Below are 20,169 nucleotides of genomic sequence, written 5' to 3' on the forward strand. Positions count from 1 at the left end.
GATATTGATATATATTTATATATATAATTTTGAGTTTATTGAGCTGAGCCTGAGCGAGCCAGCTTTGGCTCAGGCTTGGCTTGAAATCAAATTCCGAACCCTATATTTTATTTAGGTTTGACTCAGCTCATTACAAGTCACGCTCGACCCGAGCCACAATCGAGTCAAACACGAGAAATTCATTTATTTTGACAGCCCTATCTGGACGTGAAAAAAATTATAAAAATTTATATGGTGACAGCCTCATAGGTCTAATGGTTTTAGTTCCACGTAAATCAGATGTTGGGATAAAAAGATATAAATAAAATAGTGAAGAAATGTCATAATTGGACACATTATTAATTATCCGACATTGCAGCGGTAGTTGAAAGATAACGCATGGCCAAGTGTGGTGGCGGACGGTCGTGAAGTAGGGTGGTTAGGAGGTTATGGTGATTTTGGCCGGAGCTATACTGTTACTCGACCAACTATTGCCGTTAAGAATGATTACTTTGCTCAGCACCAGACATCAGATATATATGCATACCGCAACCTACAGCTCCACTTCTTCCAAGTGGTTGTTAAGCCTTTTTCACGTAAGCTTGCTGAAATAATGAATTTTAGTGGTGAAGTTCGAGTTGCTGGTTGTTATTTGAGGATGTACTGATAGGAATGCATTGCATTCTAGTTAAACATAAAGGGCTGTTTGGTTTGGTTGGAAGTATTTGTTTTGTACTTTTGTAGATACTGCATATGTGAACATAGCTACAATTTTAAATAAACACCATTAGCAAATAGCTTTTAAATTTGTCATCACTAGTATAAAAAAAGAAGAAGTGCTATTGCTTCCTTTCAAAAAAGTAGAGCTTCCTTCCCTTCTCATTAAAGATGAGAAAATTGTGTTTAGACATTCACTTTAATTGAATGAATGTCAAAATGCAGCATATTAATATGCTTAGATTTATGCATTGAGACTCTACGTAAAGAGATGCATCATTAAAATATGGTTACTTAAAATTATATGTTAATTTAGCATCTTTAAGAACATCACACCAAAGTATAATATCCAAATATCCCATATAACTTACCCTTTCTCAACGAAAAAAAGTTTATTAAAGCTATTCAATAATTAAGTCTTTCGTTCTCACACTGCATCTCTTCTACGATCAGATAACTCTCTAAATGCAAGCATGCACGAACCAATGAGCGCTTCGGCAGAGTAGATTTTATTTGAAGCACCTTTATTCCCCAAAATATAGGATGGTCCCCAGTTTATTCCGGTGTCTGTGAAGTAATTATATGTCATTGAGCTACTCATCCGAAGATAATAATGCTATCACAATTTGCTGCTAGTTGAGAGCTCCTTCTTTAGCTGTTCTCTAAGAACTCTTCTCATCAATTTGTTTGACGCAGTCCTAGGGAACTCTGGAACTACTTTGACAAAGCTCACCTAATAAGTAAACAAGATTAGGAATCAAACTAGTAATCGTCTCAAGCAGAAACCAGCAAGAAATCTAGAATTATTTCAATAATAAAGTTGATCAGAAGGCGGCAGCAGTGGTGAGCTATAGGTTCTGAATCTAGTATTCCAAGTAGAGGTGATACCTTGAAGAGAGGATTCAGGTTGTTCTGGATGGCTTTTTGGAATTTTATTCTCAGCATATTAGTGTCGAACTCCACCGATCTGTTCTTCAGTACTGCCAAGACAACCAGCTGCTCAGGTCCTCCAATACTAGATTTAATGCTAACAGCAGCTGTCTCTAGCACATTCTCATCGGCATTATTGCATACGCGTTCAATCTCCACCGAACTTGTCTGCTAGGACAGAAAATTAGATCAACTTACCGTTTTCAGAGTTGTGATTCCTTTGGAAAACATGGAGAGTAAGAGGTAAAGGTGGTGTTATCACCTTGATGCCCCCCAGATTCATGGTATCATCTGCCCTACCATGTACTATGTAATAACCACCAACAGTTCTTTGGATTATATCCCCATGCCTTCTGAGTTTCTGGTGGCAAGACAGACAGAATAATGAGAACCTCTCAGTCTAGACTATCTTCAGTGACAATTTTGTAGCCACAGAATAAATATTAGATCATCAATATAGCTGCACATTGTTTCAAGTAGTGAACAAGTAGAAGAATGGAAATTCCTTACGATTCCTCTGTAAGTTGGCATCCCATCAAAGTAGACATTTTTGTGATCAGCGTTGAGTAGTCGATCAGTTGCCCCCAGGTATATAGGAAATAGACCCATCTCTCCAACACAAGGTTGATCATTGGGCTTATAATGGAAGACACAAGCTTTCATTTGTTTGATGCAATATTTGTTCAACTAAGTAAAACTAAGAAGCAACTACTTACAAAAGGAGTTCCACGTTCATCAAATATGACTAAGTCAGTTGACATGGTTGGAGTGCTAAATGCTCCGAAAGCTTGTGGCTGCACCAAGCTTCCCATAATGTAGGAGGATGCAAGTTCCGTACCGCCACAGCATTCAATGATGGGTTTGTAGAAGGCTCGTGAAGAAAGCCATAGATCATCATCAACATCAGAAGCCTCTCCTGTCGAACCAAATAACCTGAAAGGATAATTCAGCAAAATTTCCTTCTATCAGATTGAGATGAAGCATCGTAATTAGGATACGTTTCAGAAGCCACCTGATCCTTGTCCAGTCGAGTCCTTCCATGCAATTGCTGCTTTTCCAAGTTTTCACTAGGCTTGGTACTGTTCCCAGCATTGTCACACCAGCATCCTAATCGAAGTTCCAGCGAATCATCCTTGCTTGTCAAGCTAAATGACAATAAATCATTGAAGTAATTGGAAATCTTTTAGTGCCATCACCTGGATAAATTTTCCAAAGCCACGTCCGAGAGGAGATCCATGATATAGTGCTAAAGTAGCACCATTTAGAAGACAACTGTACACCATACTGGGTCCCACAACCCAGCCCAAATTGGTTGGCCAGCATAAGATATCTCCTGGTTGAGTATCAGTATGTGCCCATGAATCGGTTGCAGATCTTATGGGAGAAAGTTGTGTCCATGGAATAGCTTTTGGATCTCCTGTGAAGGAGCAAATAAATAAACAATAAATGAACCGAAATAGACAAAGTAGTGCAGATAAAAGAAAATGCAAGGATAAGAAAAGGCACCGGTTGTTCCGGAAGAAAACAATATGTTAGTCACATGCTCTACAGGTTGATAAACTGAAGCATAACTGTATGGCCTGCTAATGAAAAGCTTTTAGTACGGTGAAACAATTACAAGCATTGTAAGATGTCATGGAGATATAATAAAATAATCAGAGACAAAATATGATGCATAAGATTAACCTATCAAAAATCATTGTTGTGTTCTCTTTAAATTTCCTTCTGGGTGCACAGAGAAGTATAGGTTCACGGTGGGTTCCGAGTTGGCAGAAGTGAGGGTCATTGTAACACATTGATTGGAAGAAATATTCAGCCAAATTGACTAGAAGGATCTTGTAAGATGACAAATAAGAATCTATACCCTATTGGAATTCATGCCAAAATAATAAGTCAAATGAAGATTACAAAGAAAAATAATGAAGATCAGCTTTAAAAAAATGCTTTAGAATGTCATATTGGTCATGCTAATTTTGGTGAATGCCAGTCTGTCTCTGTGAGATCTTTTTTCCAGGATATCCAAGATTAAATCAATATATCAGTTTCCCTAATAATTGTTGTTAGAATAGCACAATGATCCCAACTTAAATTAACAAGCAATTAGTACATCCCAGGAAAGAAATATCTTGATATTTTGACAAAATGATGGACCGAGTAAAGGATGGAAAACATATTGTGCTCACAATAGCAGGTTAGAAAAATCCGACACTAAAGAAAGCATTTGATAGGCCAGTTCAATGTTACAGAAACTTGAAGTGACAAAGTGCAACAGAAGTTGAGGCTACCTTTTAAGGCCAGCAGTGCGCGAGAGAAAATCTTTCCAGGACAAATCATCATTTCTTAGTTGAACTCTCACATCCTTTCCCAGAGCAGGAATCACAATGGCTTTACATGAAGTTCCTGCTACCACACGACTGAATAAAGAAACTGTTAGACTGACTTGCCATGTTCAGTAAGATAAATAATGTCATTCATCAGACAAAGCAAAGTGGAACAAGAAGAAAATATCTTATTTCAATAAAATTTTACTAGGTCTTCACAGGAAAAAAAAAAAACCTGTTGTGAATATTTATTTCAATAGTAATGACTTCTAAAACCTTATGTTTAACAGCTTAATTTGATTTGTCAATTCCCACTTAGATTTGTTTATTTCTTTTTCTTCTCTAGAAAGAGTGAAATAATGTAAGATGATATATTCTTTACTTCCTGCATTAAGTTTGAAATTGATAATAGTATGCAATGATAGTAGATATGCATAGATTAGTTCAATAAAGTGAAGTAACATTACCTGTAAAGAAGAAACTTTCTCCCTCCTCTGATAATGTAATCCTGAAATGTTAAAACTTATATTATATAAGGAATTATGAATAATAAGAATACTATAACTATTATTACACAATTACCAATAATTATGTTACAAAAGCTAAAATGATTATAAAATCTAATATGGATCTTGGATTCTAATAATTATGTTATAAAAGCTAAGATGAATATAGCAGATATGCTTGCGAATAACATTATACTTGTTACATTATACAAAAGATTCTTTTGACTTCTTTGGAAGTAACACAAAGATGTTTATAGTGAACAAGAATTTTGTGAAATCTTTGTTTAAAAAATAATAGTTGAGACTTCACCTGAGTAAATATCCCTTTCGCTTTAGAAACCTTCATGCGAGAACCAATTTCTTTTGCTGCAAAGCTGTCAGCTATCGATACAACAACATATCCAGCAAGGATGATTGCCAAGTATACGATAACTGCAGTGCATGTCATTGGCATATCTATGGCAATTGCATCTCCCTTTGTAAACATTGTATCAAGTGCATTCGCAACTAGCCTGGAAATCATACACAGTGAATGATCCTCTATAATCCACTGCAAGGAACATAAAATAGGACAACAGACAACGCATGTGAAATATCATGCTTTATGTCCTGAACTAATAATAATGCTATTTCTGATTTGGTACCAAATAGTGAGATAAAAGATGGAATAATACATACATCACCTGATTACGTAACTCCCTTAGCGACATATAATTTATTGGCGAATTATCAAAACCCTCATCCCTCCATACAATAGCTACACTGTCATCTGTTTTATTTTGAAACTGCACTGGTAACAGACAGCATTCAGCAATATTTAACATTGCACCCTCGAACCATGTTCCACCATCCTTTTGTTAGTCTGAGGTATCAAGAATAGAATTTGCATCTTGCTGAAACTGGACAGAGATCTCTTTCACAACAATTGGCCAATACATCTGGGGAAGTTGCCAAAAATCATCACAACAGGTAGTAAATAGAAAAAGAATAATAATTTGAGGCCACTTGTGTATAGAAAGTCACCTCTGGATGCTGCGCCGAGAACCTCTGGAATAGACTAAAGCTTGTAATTGGGTCTTGATACAATGATCCTAAAAGCTTCGGTCCATAAATTTCCATCAACCTCCCGAGATTCGTTTGTTTAGAAAGTGTCCTGCAATCATTCCATTAATGTAGATGTTGTCTTGCTACTAACATATGATTTTATTTAATAATACACTATATCTAGAGCCAAAAGCAATTTCAGGATAGGAAATCACCTATGGAAATTTAGGAATTTTTTTGCCCATCTATTTACATATATTTATTGAGTTTGGATAGAAGATTTAGATACAGCCAGTTAGATTTTTTTTAAAAAGAAAATCTCTAGCCAATCCAGAAATCAACTTGTAGCTTGTATACGGCCACAACTGTAATCTTAACAATGAATTAATGATAGTTCAAAAACATGAACACATATATTACATGACAGAGGTCCAAATTTCTAATTGCGGATGTATAACCTCCATGGAAAATATATTTCCTTTCAGCTCCACTATTCAAGCAAGGAGGGCTAGCATGTAGCCCTCAACTTCCCAAGAAACGTTTCAAAGCTCAGGATAACTTAACCATTATCTGTACCAATTATCAACCAAATTACTAAAATACCATTGTAATTTAATCTCACCTCAAAAAAGTACACATTTTTTTAGAGATTTTTGCTTTAAAAAATAGATAAATGATAAGACAAATTCTTCATTCATATGCAAAACACAGAGTATTTTAAGGAAACTCTTCCTTATAAAGTGAGACTGTGTATAAGAGTGTTAGATTTTTAATTGTTGGCAATTATGTACAAAATATTCTAAGTGTATTTTTACATGTATATGAGGTTTACTCAAGTCTAGAATATCTCTGGTGTGTAGAATTGCAAGATCATTGGAGAAAAGCCGTCGCGTTCACACCGCGTTCACAAACGCGTTCGAACGCGAAATCTGCATTCACACAGACCGAGAGCAGCGTTCACAAACACGTTCGAACGCAGGCACTGCGTTCACACAGACCGAGAGCAGCATTCACAAACGCGTTCGAACACAACCTGAAGAATTCAAGCTGTTGCGTTCGAACGCACTTGGGCCCGTTCGAACGCACCTGAGATCAAGTCAGGCTGTTCGAACGCACACGGGCCGCGTTCGAACGCACCTATGAAGTTTGCAATTTATTAGATTTTCGTGAGTACGAATACTTCTTGGATTTGGCTCTATCTTAGAGATCATATATAAGGATAGTGTTGCCCTAACTTGAGTGTGTTGAAGAAGATTACTCAAGGAGACTTTTTGGAGGCTACATCGGTTCTTCAACTAACAAGGTTCCTCTCATCTACAAATCTTAATCTTTCGTCTTAAGGGCTATCTAGACGAAAGATCAATCTCGAGAGTTACTGAGATTGGACTTCAATCACGAGAAGCAGTGAATCGTGGGTTCTAGCGAGAAAGACTGAGAGGAACAAAGTCGTTTGGATCGACAGGTTGTTTTGTGAGTCAGTCTTGTAACTGCTACTATTCTAGTGATTGGTTTTGATCCGAGTTTGGATCCGTGGTTTTTTTCTGTTTGGGTTTTTCCACGTTAAAATCTTGGCGTTCATCTCTACTTTCGTTCTTAATATTTCTACGGACTTTTACTTAAGCGAACGAGTGATATCATTGCCTAGTATTTAGATACATACTTGTGTCTATGGGTTTTTTTAATTGGTATCAGAGCGGGTTCTCTCACTCTTTGAGAGAGATCAGATAGGCATGGATTTTCATAGAGATGGACCCTCATCTATTAGACCTCCTATTCTAGATGGATCAAATTATAAATATTGGAAAGCTAGGATGAGAGCTTATTTGAAGTCTATAGATGAGCGAGTATGGATGGCCATTGTGAACGGTTGGAGTCCACCAATGTACATGATGAATGATAAGTTTGTTGAGAAACCGATAGAGTCATGGGATAAGACAGATTATGAAAAAGTTGGCTGGAATAGCAAAGCAATAAATGCAATTTTTAGTTGTGTTTCCTCGGAAGAATTTAGAAGAATTTCTACTTGTGAAATAGCAAAAGAAGCCTGGATGATCTTAGAAACAACTCATGAAGGAACTATGGCTGTAAAACTTTCGAAACTTCAGAGGTTGACTACTAGTTTTGAAACCCTACGTATGGAGGAGAATGAGACATTTAATGAGTTCTATGCAAAGTGAGTGATATAGTCAACTCCGGTTTCAACTAGGAGAGAAAATTCCCAAAAAACGAATTGTCCGTAAGATTCTTAGGTCTCTTCCGAAAGGTTTCGGGCGAAAGTTACGGCTATTGAGGAAAGTAAAGATATCGACTCTATGAAAGTTGAACAATTGGTAGGAAATCTTCAAACATTTGAGTCCAGTCATTCAAAACCGAGGAAGTCCAAAGGGATGGCTCTATCCACTGTTGAACAAAATTTAGAGGAGTCTGATGATGAAGGTGATTTAGATGTTGAGATGTTGGCTATGTTTGTCAAAAAGTTTAATAAATTTTTTCGGAAGCCAAACAAGTTGAATGCTGAAAAATTTGAAAAAAACAAAATTTTTGTGAAAAAGAAGAATACTGTAAGTTCGAATACAGGTGCTAGCAACAACAATGTCAAACAAAAAAATAAGAATTATGAGAATAAAGTTCAATGTTTTGAATGTTCTGATTTTGGACACATCGCACAAGAATACCCTAATCGTCTTAAGAGAAAGGGTAAAGCTATGAAAGTTACTTGGGATGATTCAGATGAATCTAATGATGATTCTGAAAAAGACGAAGAAAACTTTGTAGCCTTTGCCTCTTCTCTACTTAATATTGACTCTATTGTTGATTCTGATAGTACAGATGATTTTGATATGCTACCAGCTGAGGAAGATGAATCTGAAATTCAAAAGGCATATAATGACTTGTACCTGGAGTCATTTAAACTCAAGAAAAGCAATCTTAGACTACTTCAACGACTCAAGGTAATTGAACCGAAAAGAATTCAATTTGAGGAGAAGTACAAATTGGAGCTTGAACGTGTCAAAAACCTTTCTGAACAACTTGACAATGCGAAAAATAAAATGAAGGCTGATGAAATTGAACTAGAGCGATTGCATAAAGAAGTTACATTTCTAAAAGGGAAGAACAAATTGGACGAGATACTAAAAGCTCAGATCTCTGAAAAAGACAGGTATGGTGTTGGATACATTGGTAATTCAAATAATAATAAAACTGTTTTTGTTTCTGCAGGTATACAAAAGGAAGAATACCTGAAGCCATCAACCGCATTTACAAAGAAATCCTAGATGAATGCTTCTAAATTGAAGTTGAATCTACAAACTAGTGAAACTTCGACGGTACCAAAGGTAAACTCTAGTCACACTCCTCGACAAAAGGTGAGTAGAAAAAGGTTTGCTCCGACATGCTATCATTGCGGCATTCTAGGGCATATTCGACCTCATTGCAATTTTTTGCAAAAACCTAGAAATGCTTTCATTTATGGTATGAAAACAAAGGCCATATGGGTCAAGAAAAGTGATTTAAGATGTTATGTTGTGTATACAGCCTTGAAAGCTTTAAATTCTGATTTGTGGTATTTAGACAGTGGCTGTTCAAGACATATGTCGGGTGACAAGTTGTTATTTTCTAATTTTGAAAAACATGAAAGGGGAGTTGTGACATTCGGAGATGGTAATTCATCAAAGGTAATAGGTAAAGGAAAGGTAAGTATTCCAGGGATTCCTAGTCTCGAAAATGTTCTTTATGTTAAGGGCTTGAAAGCAAATCTACTAAGCATCAGTCAATTTTGTAATGAAGATTATGAGGTAAAATTCTCCAAAAATGATTGTACTATTCTAGATCATGAGGGTAATGTTGTATGTTATGGATCTAGAATATCTGATAATTGCTATATTGTTGAAACTTCACATAAATTGAAATGTAACAGTGCCTCTTTCGACATTGCAGATCTTTAGCATCAACGTCTTGGACATATGAATCACAAGGAATTATTTACTCTATCCAAACATGAAGTGGTAAGAGGAATACCTAAGATGAAAGAAATGTCAAAAAGAGTGTGGTTCGTGTCAAATTGGAAAACAAATTCGAATCTCACACAACAAGGTAAATTCAGCTATCACCAACCGTGTGCTTCAATTAGTTCACATGGACTTGATGGGTCCAATAAAAACTGAAAGTCTTGGAGGTAAACGCTATATATTCTTAATGGTCGATGATTACTCTAGATATACCTGGGTTGTCTTTCTACGTGAGAAGTCTGAAACCTTTGAAGTTTTTAAATCACTATGCTTAAAATTGCAGAATGAAAAATCTACAACCCTAATTATGATTCGTTCTGATCATGGTAGAGAATTTGAAAATAAAAATTTTTCTGTATTTTGTGATTCTCTTGGTATTCAACATGAGTTTTCAGCTCCTATAACTCCACAACAGAACGGGATTGTTGAAAGAAAAAACCGAGTTGTGTAGGAAATGGCTAGGGTTATGCTTCACGCTAAAAAGGTTACTCAAAGGTTTTGGGCAGAGGCGGTCAATACATCGGTACACGTGATAAATCGTGTTTATCTCAGACCAGGTACAAAAATGACTGCTTATGAAATATGGAAAGGTAAGAAACCTAGTGTTAAATATTTTCGTGTTTTTGGTAGTAAATGTTATATGTTGCGTGATCGAGAATATTTGACTAAATTTGACACTAGAAGTAGCGAAGGCATCTTCTTGGGGTATTCGAATAATAGTAGAGCTTACAGAGTATTTAATCTTGACACTTCTACTGTTATGGAATCTGCTAATGTTATGATAGATGAATCCACGACTGACTTAACTGAAGTTACTCCTATTTCTGTTTCTGCAGATACAAATTACGAAGAAATAGGAAAGGAGCTTGATCTGGAAATTGAGAATCAGAACGAGGACAAAGTTGAAATGAACAAAAATGACTGCAACATACCGGAACCATCTGCTAGAGTGAAATCAAATCATCCACTGTCACAAGTGATCGGAGACGTGAATGAACCAATTAAGACAATACGACAAATCCAAAGTGAGGTATTATTTGCTCTTGTTGCTAGATTAGAGTCTATTCGTATACTGCTTGCCATTGCTTGTCATTTAAAATTTAAATTGTTTCAAATGGATATTAAAAGTGCCTTCTTGAATGGTATCCTGAATGAAGAAGTTTATGTGGAACAACCTAAGGGTTTCGAAGATCAAAAATTTCCTTCTCATATTTTTAAATTGAAAAAGGTTCTTTACGGGCTAAAACAAGCTCCAAGAGCTTGGTATGAGAAGTTGACCTCTTCTTTAGTGGATGGCTGGGTTCACTCGAGGGGGGAGTGGACAAGACATTGTTCATTAGACGTGAAAACAAGAGCTTAGTTGTGGTACAAATATATGTGGATGACATTGTTTTCGGGGCGACGAGTCAATTATTAGCTAAGGAGTTTGCTGATCTCATGCACAGTCATTTTGAGATGAGTATGATGGGTGAATTGAAGTTCTTTTTAGGGCTTCAAATTACTCAATTGGAGAGAGGGATTTTTATCGCTCAAACCAAGTATGCTAAGGATCTTGTGACTAAATTTGGTTTAAAAAATACAAAACATGCTAGAACTCCAATGAGTACAACTACCAAACTAGGTAAGGACATGTCAGGAAAAAATGTTGATCAGACAGTGTATAGGAGCATGATTGGTAGCCTTTTGTACTTAACGGCTAGTAGACCTGACATTGCATTTAGTGTCGGTGTGTGTGCTAGGTTTCAGTCTGAACCTAAGGAGTCACATTTGTTTGCTGTGAAACGTATCATAAAATATGTCAATGGCACAGTTGATTTAGGTATCTGGTTTACGTATGACTCGGGTGCTATCATATCGGGATACATGGATTCGATTGGCGGAGTTCATGTGATGATAGAAAAAGTACTTCGTGGATGTTTTTATGTTGGAAACAATCTGTTTGCTTGGCACGAAAGAAACAAAACTCGATATCTTTATCTACCGCAAAGGCCGAGTACATTGCGGCGGGGAGTTATTGTTCTCAGTTACTATGGATGAAACAGATGGTCAAGGATTATGGCATTGAACAAGATACTATGGTGCTTTATTGTGACAACATGAGTGCTATTAATATATCGTAGAATCCTGTTCAACACTCGCGTACAAAACATACTGATATCCGACATCATTTTATACGCGAGTTAGTTGAAGACAAAACAATAGCACTAGAACATGTTGAGACGGAGAAACAGTTGGGTGATTTGTTTACAAAACCTTTGGATTTACAGAGATTTGAGTATCTTCGTACTTCTTTAAGGATTTGTGCTTTGGACTGATTTTATTGGGATTTGAGTTCTTTTTAGTTTGCGAGTTTCTTATCGTTTCGTTTTTTTTTTGTTTTCTTTTACTCTGAAACTTTCTTTGGTTTTAGTTTCAGATTTGTCGAGAGTTTTTGTCATTAAAAAATAAAAATAAAAATAAAAAAATGATGCACTTCTAGATTCAATAATATACTCTTGACATAAAAATATGATTTTTCTTTTGATTATGAGTTATTATAGTCAATTTTGTCATCTTGTAGTATATTGTTTCAATTTTAATTTTGTCACTCCCTCGACTTCAATAATTATAAATGTTTAATGCACTCATAACGTATGTGTATTCTTGTGTGAGCATGATATCATGAATATTTTTTTAAATAGCTCTCTATTAACTTTGATTTGCACAGTTTGACCTCATGCTTAGTTATCAAATATATTTTTATAAAAGATCAATGAAAAGGGCTACAATGAGTTAGTGTGAAAGCCGTCTTGTTTCGAGTTCAGTTTGACTCAGTACATTATTTGCAAATTAAAAAAAATGATATATGTGAATTTTCTTCTTGCACATCGTTTGATTTGTACTACAAGAAAAGGGCTACCTACTCATGTGTGAAAGCCATCATTACACATATATGTTTCAGTAAAAAAAAAATATACAGGAAAAATTCCTGTTGTGTTATGGAGAATAAGTCGAAAAGTGCAAAATTTCCATACTAAGTCGGTTTGACTACTGTGTTGCATCATTGTTTATATAGTAAAGTTTGTTTAAGAAGATTGGTTCATGTTATTAATGCTCATCTTGCATATGCATATCGTTATGATCAATAAAAATTAATATAATTTTGAGTGATGCATTCGAATTGATTATAATATGCTTTTGATGATTTGATTGATCTTGTATGACTTATTTCATTTGATTGTCATATTCTATGTCTTGAATATATTTTGGAATTCTAGAAGTGCATCTCCAAAATGATTTTTAACTTGTTTTTAGTTTTAAAAATAAAAAATAAAAAATAAAAATATATATATATAATAAAAAAAAGGGCGTTCGAACGAGGATTCTTGAGTTCGAACGCGGCGCGTTCGAACGCGCGGACAGGTGCGTTCGAACGCACTCGTGGGTTTTTTAAATACTGCGTTCGAACCCAAGGGTTTCATCTTCCATTTTCAAAACCCTAAAAACCGTTCATTTTCCCCTTCTTAAATCCTCAAGATCTTGGTGTTTTTCATCGAATTTTTCACTATAAATCCTTTTTGGGGGTAGATCTCCTCCGGATCTAGCATCTTTCGGCCGAATTTTTGAGTTTTTCTTCACTTTTGCAAGGTATGATCATCAATCATTTTCCTATTTTCTTTATTCAATAAAGTTGCTTGATCTTGATTGATTTTGTGCGTTTTCACGTTTTGATCACGTTAATGTTAACATCTTGATGTTTCTTGTGAGATTGAACGTGATATCTTTGCGTTTTCAAGAGAAAGATGGGTTTCATTTAGGGCCTCATGGTTTCTAAAAGTTTTTTGGAATTCTTGCTATTTTTCTTTGTTTTGCTTTGGGCATGTATTGAATCTTGCTACTTGTTTCTATCTCAAGAATGCCTAAAAAAGCGACTGTGACCAAGAAACCAAGGCCGCCTTCGTCGCCATCCTCGGCTCCCAAGTTTTCTTCAACAACGACTGCGGGTCGCTACAAACATAATTTTGGCACCCGTCCTGTTATCTGTGAAAGACCCGTGGTTATATCTGATTTTTCTGAATTGGGGATTGAACAGATCTTTACTGAACGAGGATGGTTATCAGTGTGTCGGATGAGCGGGACTGCTTATGTGGAAATTGTTCGGGAATTCTTTAGTAATGCCACGATTTTCGATCACTGTATACGTTCTACTGTTCGTGGTGTATCTATCTACCTGGATTCTGATGTTATTCATGCTGAACTTCGTCTTCCTGATGGTGAGTTCCAGTATCCAACGTCTGCTCCACTTCCTGATGTCAATGAATATGTCGATACTGTCCTGTTCAAAGGGGAACGTTGGAAAGGTAACATGATGCCGCATGCAAAGCTGACATTTGTGGCTCGCATGCTTCACCTCTTTTGTCTGTACAATGTTACCCCCAAGACTCGACATTCCAGCATTAGTCTCGATCGTGCGTTCCTTCTTCATGCCATGTTATCGGGTGTCTCTATTGACTTAGCTGCCGTGATCTATGATTCGATTCTCTCAGCTGCACAGAAAGAAGCACCTCGTGAGGGATTACCATTTGGCATTTTTCTTACAAATCTGTGCACTCAAAGTGGGGTGCGAGTCGATGCTTCGGAACCTTCTCTTACTTCGCAGAAACCATTGGATCGGATAACTCTTAAGCGGAGTCAAGCTCACGACCAGTCGTCCCCTCACAAACCATCCTCTTCCGCCGCTGGTCGATCATCGCACCTCGACGGTTTCGATGATAGCTCGCGATGACTCATCTCCCACTGAGGGGAGTTACCTCGAGAACTCGGACCGTTTCGATCAGCTTAGTACTCAAGTGCAGGATCTCCATTCGGCAGTAAATGAATTACGAGTTGAGCAAGCTCGTCAGGGGACTGTACTTGACTCTGTGTTGACGATTCTTCATCGTCAATTTCCTCCGAGTTCCTAGTCTTTGGCATTTGTGCCAAAAAGGGGGAGAGTGTCTTAGATAGTGTCTTAGTGTTTAGGTGTCTAGGTGTGTAGGGGGAGTATGGGTATAGGGGGAGTTTAGTGGAGTTTTCTTAATGTTGAAACCTTGCTTTGTATTAGTGTCGTTGGCATTTGAACTTAACTTGAAGTAATTGTGATAACGTGTGTTTAATCTTTGTCTGTTTAAATTTTTGCTCTTGTGATAACTTGTGTTTTGATTTTTTTTATTTCAAGTTATTTTCACTTGATCTTGGATTTGTATATGTTTCTTTGCAGGGATTGATATGCAAAATACTCTAGACTTATTAGTTGCTCAGTTTGAAGTCTTTGTAATATCTTGTAACCTAGGTGTTTTGTCACAAATTGCCAAAGGGGGAGATTGTTAGGTTTTAATTGTTGGCAATTGTGTATAAAATATTCTAAGTGTATTTTTACATGTATATGAGGTTTACTCAAGTCTAGAATATCTCTGGTGTGTAGAATTGCAAGATCATTGGAGAAAAGCCGTCGCGTTCACACCGCGTTCACAAACGCGTTCGAACGCGAAATCTGCGTTCACACAGACAGAGAGACGTGTTCACAAACACGTTCAAACGCGGGCACTGCGTTCACACAGACCGAGACCAGCGTTCACAAACGCGTTCGAACGCGGGTACTGCGTTCACACAGACCGAGAGCAGCGTTCACAAACGCGTTCGACGCGGCACCTGCGTTCACACGCACCGAGAGCAGCGTTCACAAACGCGTTCGACGCGGCACCGCGTTCACACGACCCAGAGCGCGCGTTCACAAACGCGTTCGAACTTGGGTGCTGCGTTCACACGGGCCGAGAGCAAAGATTCACAAACGCGTTCGAACGCAACCCGAAGAATTCAAGCTGTTGCGTTCGAACGCACTTGGGCCCGTTCGAACGCACCTGAGATCAAGTCAGGCCGTTCGAACGCACACAGGCCCGTTCGAACGCACCTGAGATCAAGTCAGGCCGTTCGAACGCACTTGGGCCCGTTCGAACGCACATGAGATCAAGTCAGGCCGTTCGAACGCACAAGGGCTATCTAGACGAAAGATCAATCTCGAGAGTTACTGAGATTGGACTTCAATCACGAGAAGCAGTGAATCGTGGGTTCTAGCGAGCAAGACTGAGAGGAACAAAGTCGTTTGGATCGACAGATTGTTTTGTGAGTCAGTCTTGTAACTGCTACTATTCTAGTGATTGGTTTTGATCCGAGTTTGGATCCGTGGTTTTTTCCTGTTTGGGTTTTTCCACGTTAAAATCTTGGCGTTCATCTCTGCTTTCGTTCCTAATATTTTTACAGACTTTTACTTAAGCGAACGAGTGATATCATTGCCTAGTATTTAGATACATACTTGTGTTTAGGGGTTTTTTCAAAGAGAATATGTGTAACCATTTTTTAAGTTCTTCGTCCTCATCCTCATTTTCATCCTTATCAATTTTTTAAACATATGCGGTGAATTTTTTTCTTTTTCTAACAAAAGGCACTATAAAAATTACAGTAAAGTCTTTGTTCAGCTTCTTACTGCGATAACTTTACTTCATTATCTTACTCATATATTTTTCATATGAACTCTGATCAATGTTATTTTATACATATTAGAAAGTTTATTCAGTCCTCTACAACTTCATCTTTAATAAGTATTTCTAATTTCGACTTGTTCAGAGTTTTAAATTTTAAACTTGCTAATTTGAATAATAAAATTATTTTCATTCACTCTTTTTGTCATATTTTTTTCATATTAACTATGATCATTGATATTTTGTAGGCGTTGGAAAGATTCTTCAATTTTTTACAACTTCATTTCTAATGAGTATCATTAAATTCAATTATCCCTAAAACTTAAAATTTATTTAAAAATGAATTTGTAAAAAGTGAATAAACTTTCCAACGTTTATAAATAACATAGATCGGAGCTCATTCGAAAAAGATACGAGCAAAAAAAATTTTATTCACTATTTTGCTCATATCTTCTGCATATAAACTCTAATTAATAATATTTTATATGCATTAGAAAGCTCTTATCTAATCCTCTACAACTTAATCTCTAATGAGTATCTTCAAATTTGATCATTTCGATATCTTAAAATTAATTTAAATATTATAATTTTAAAAATAAATTGGTAAAAGGAAGGGCAACTTAACCTTACGTAAGGTAGATTTTTCTTATTTTTTGAAGTTATAATGTTTAAATGAATTTAAGTTTTAAAAGTGATCGAAGTTAAAGATACTCGTCAAGGAATAATTTGTAGAGGACTGAATAAAGTTTTCCAATACATATAAAATATCATCAATCGGAGTTCTATGCAAAACATACGAGCAAAAGAGTCTTTTGTAAATTATAATATTCAAATTGATTTTATGTCACCAAAATGATCAAATTCAAAGATACTCATTAGAGATAAAGTTTTAAAATTAAATAAATTTTCAACGCATGTAAAATAATGTCGAGCGAATTTTATATTGAAAAGATTCTGACTCTTTCTTAGAGTTGTGGTGGATGCCAAATGGGTGGAAAATAGCAAAAGTGATTTTAAACACCCACAAACAAATCTAATAGGATAGCAAAAGATAAGAATAAATCAAACAGAAGTAAAGCTAATATCAATACCAAATGAGAAATCCACAATTAAGATGCTAGATGTAAAGATCTTCAAATGCCCAAGTTAATCACAGATAAAAACTCCAAAACATGCAAACCACAAAGAATAGAGAGAAAGGGAGAGGCAAAAATTTACGTGGTTCGGCAATATGTCTACGTCTTTAGGCGGTGCAAATCTTCAATCCACTAATCCAATGCAAATACAAAGGATTTTCCTTTTCCAATTTCTCTCAAATATAATAGAGAAGTGTTCTCTTATAGAGCCCTCTCCTCTTGCAAAATCTCTTGCATTTTCTCTCTTGCAAAATGCTCCCACCAAAACCCTAAAACCTAACATTTATATTTATAGGGCTGACTTATGAACGCCTTGTAGAATTGAGCCAAAAAATAATACATTGTAGGGAGATGAACGAAAACTTCAAAAATTGCACTGCAAAAAAAGTTTTCAAAATAAAGATGGGGAGGACGAGAACGGGGACGAAAAAATTTTAAAATGGTCATAACTATTTCCTCAGGACTCGTCTCATCTAATAAAGAAGAGTTCCCTCTAAAATAATCTATATTTTGTGTATAAATTAAGAACATGTCACTATATTTCATTAAATAAAAATTAAAGTTATCAGAAAATTATTGGCGGTAACAATCTGATTCCAAAGAGTCACAAAAAATCCGATCAAAAATAAATAAATTAATTAAATAAACTTATATATTATAGAATATAAAATTCTGAATAGTCGAATCTAGTGTTAGACACTATCTCCTTAAAATAATTCGTCCTCTACCGATTGTTTTTGGAAAAGTGGACGTCGGTCTCCCAAGATACAACGACTGTCTTGTACTCGAAAGGAAGCAGCTATTCGAATACCTTGTTGAACCTGAACTGTGTTGTGCTCTCTCTCAAATGCAGACTCAAACTTAAGACTAAACCTAGACTTAGAAGGAATGAACCAAATTTCTATGTAAAATTATACAAGCTGACATCCTATTTATAGAATTCGGGCAGGTTCAACCAACCAATCAACCCGAATCAGACCAGATTTGAACTCGTATCAGGTAAAATATTAAAATTGGACTTGACCCGTGGGTGCGAATCGAACCGAGCCAGGCCGCGCGCGCGTGAGTTAAGTTGCACGGTAGCTTTTACCCATAAAATAGGTACCCATTTTGGAGCCCAAAGCCCATAAAAAGTTTGTTACTTATATACCATACTGTCATTTCTCAAATATCTAATATGATACTAAACTCACTTTTCTTTATTTTTCGTTGTCATGATACCGACTTTAGAGCCAATTTTTATTCACTTCTCTTTATGGATTTGACTAAGTGAATATATGACAATAAAGAACTCTTTGAGCTAAATTAATTCCACCATTAAACCATCATTAATAATGTGTGGGCCCCACTTAAAACTTAGCAAAGTTAATAAAAAATTTATGTCAAATATTGAAATTACCAACAAAAATTACAAAAGGTAAGACAAGAGAATCTTGAAATAAGAAGAATTTGCAATGAAACGTAAAATGGGAAGAAAGTGCACTCTGAAAACTATTTTGGGTTTTTAAAGCAAAACTCTCTTTGTTTTTAATCTTGAACGTAAGTTTTGAATTGGAAAAAGAAGAGTAAACTAGTAAACTACTCGAGAAAGGACAGAAAGGAAGAGGGATTGAGCCCATTGGAGGGATCGTATCTAATTAAAATTAAATCAGATCAAAGCAAATCGTACGGGGAGGGGAACCAGTAGAGCGGTGGGCCTCGCGAGGCGAGATCCCATCGAGCGTAGACGGAGTAGTAGACGAGCTGGTGGAGAGCGTGGGGATGCTCCGGCCTCAGCACTCGCGCCGCCGCCACCGCCTCCCAAACCGCCGCCTCCGCCCTCTCGCTGGAGCTATCCGCGGCCGCGGCCACCCGATGGAGCGCCGTGTGGAAGGCTGCTGCTTTGTCGGCCGGCAACCCCGCCGCAGCCACGTCGTCCACCGAGATCTCCCACACGCTTCCCTTCGCCTTCCCCGCCATCGTCTTCTCTCTCTCTCTCTCGCACACACACACCTATCTCTGTAGCTTGTGAGTTGTGAGAGGTCGGAGGTCGTTGAGGGTTAGAGGTTGTAGTAGGTTGGAAGAAGCAACGATTGTGAGTGCGACAGAGCCAGGTAGTTGGAGGCGAGAAAGTAGAATTTTCTACTATTTTAAGTCTGGGCACCAAACAATATAGGTAAGCACGTGAGTAAAATATTATTAGCTTACTTAGACTTTGCCACCCTATACTTTGACTATGTATCACTTTGCTCTCATATATTATAAAAGTGTACAAATGCCATCCTATACTTTTAAAATACTACAACCTCTTAGACATAGTTAATAGAAGCTATAAAATTATATTTCTATCCCCTTTGTAGTTGGACAAAATTATTATAATTTATTAGTTTAAAAATTAAATTATATATTTACTCTCACCTACCACTGATTGGGCAACTCTGACTCACATGGTCACATTGCCCACATTGTCAGTTTTGGGAGAAGAAAAAAGAGAGAACGAGAGAAGAGAGAAACCCTTCTTCTACCCTTCTAATCTCATCTTCTTCTCTTCTTCTTCCCCTCTTCTTCTTCTTTAATCTGTCATTCCTATCCCTTAAATTTTTACCTCTCAAGGATGTCAAGGCACTCAAACTTATATAACTTAATTAGACTTGCTTTTTGAAACGTATATGACTTAACTAGACTTACATTAAAAGCTTAAACAAAAGATAAGCATAAATCAAATAAAAAAAAATATACTTGATCTATCAAACATAATATTTTCATGTAATCCGATCTGACCCGATTCGCATCAAATGGTATCTTAATTTGCTAAAGGTATTAAATTAAGCTAAAGTTAGCAAATTTTGGTTAAATAATTCGCTCTCTTCCAAAATGAACTATGTAGACTAAAAGTCACCTAGTCTCTATATAGCACCTTTAGTTTAGTGCTTTGTGATACACTCCTGTCTTTGAGATATTTATAATTCAACTCTTTTATTTTACTTATAATTTTCATATAACACTATATTATTACTTTAACTAACTAATCTTTATCGATTCATCAACTAATT

At 36.4% G+C, this 20,169-nt stretch overlaps 1 protein-coding gene across 1 annotated transcript; it reads right to left on the reverse strand.

Moving 5' to 3' along the window:
* Nucleotides 1-968: 968 nt before the first annotated feature.
* On the reverse strand, nt 969-19,231 carry LOC140796767 (probable CoA ligase CCL12). The gene is given in 14 exon segments (XM_073149875.1): nt 969-1,429; nt 1,585-1,794; nt 1,889-1,987; nt 2,137-2,262; nt 2,343-2,559; nt 2,639-2,733; nt 2,823-3,043; nt 3,133-3,209; nt 3,912-4,040; nt 4,415-4,455; nt 4,764-4,965; nt 5,132-5,391; nt 5,477-5,606; nt 18,807-19,231. Coding segments are annotated over 14 exon segments (2,211 nt in total). The 5' UTR covers nt 19,097-19,231; the 3' UTR covers nt 969-1,315.
* Nucleotides 19,232-20,169: the final 938 nt, after the last annotated feature.

Source organism: Typha latifolia, chromosome 10, assembly GCF_019914945.1.
Source record: "Typha latifolia isolate L0001 chromosome 10, TyphaL0001v2, whole genome shotgun sequence".
Taxonomy (NCBI): domain Eukaryota; kingdom Viridiplantae; phylum Streptophyta; class Magnoliopsida; order Poales; family Typhaceae; genus Typha; species Typha latifolia.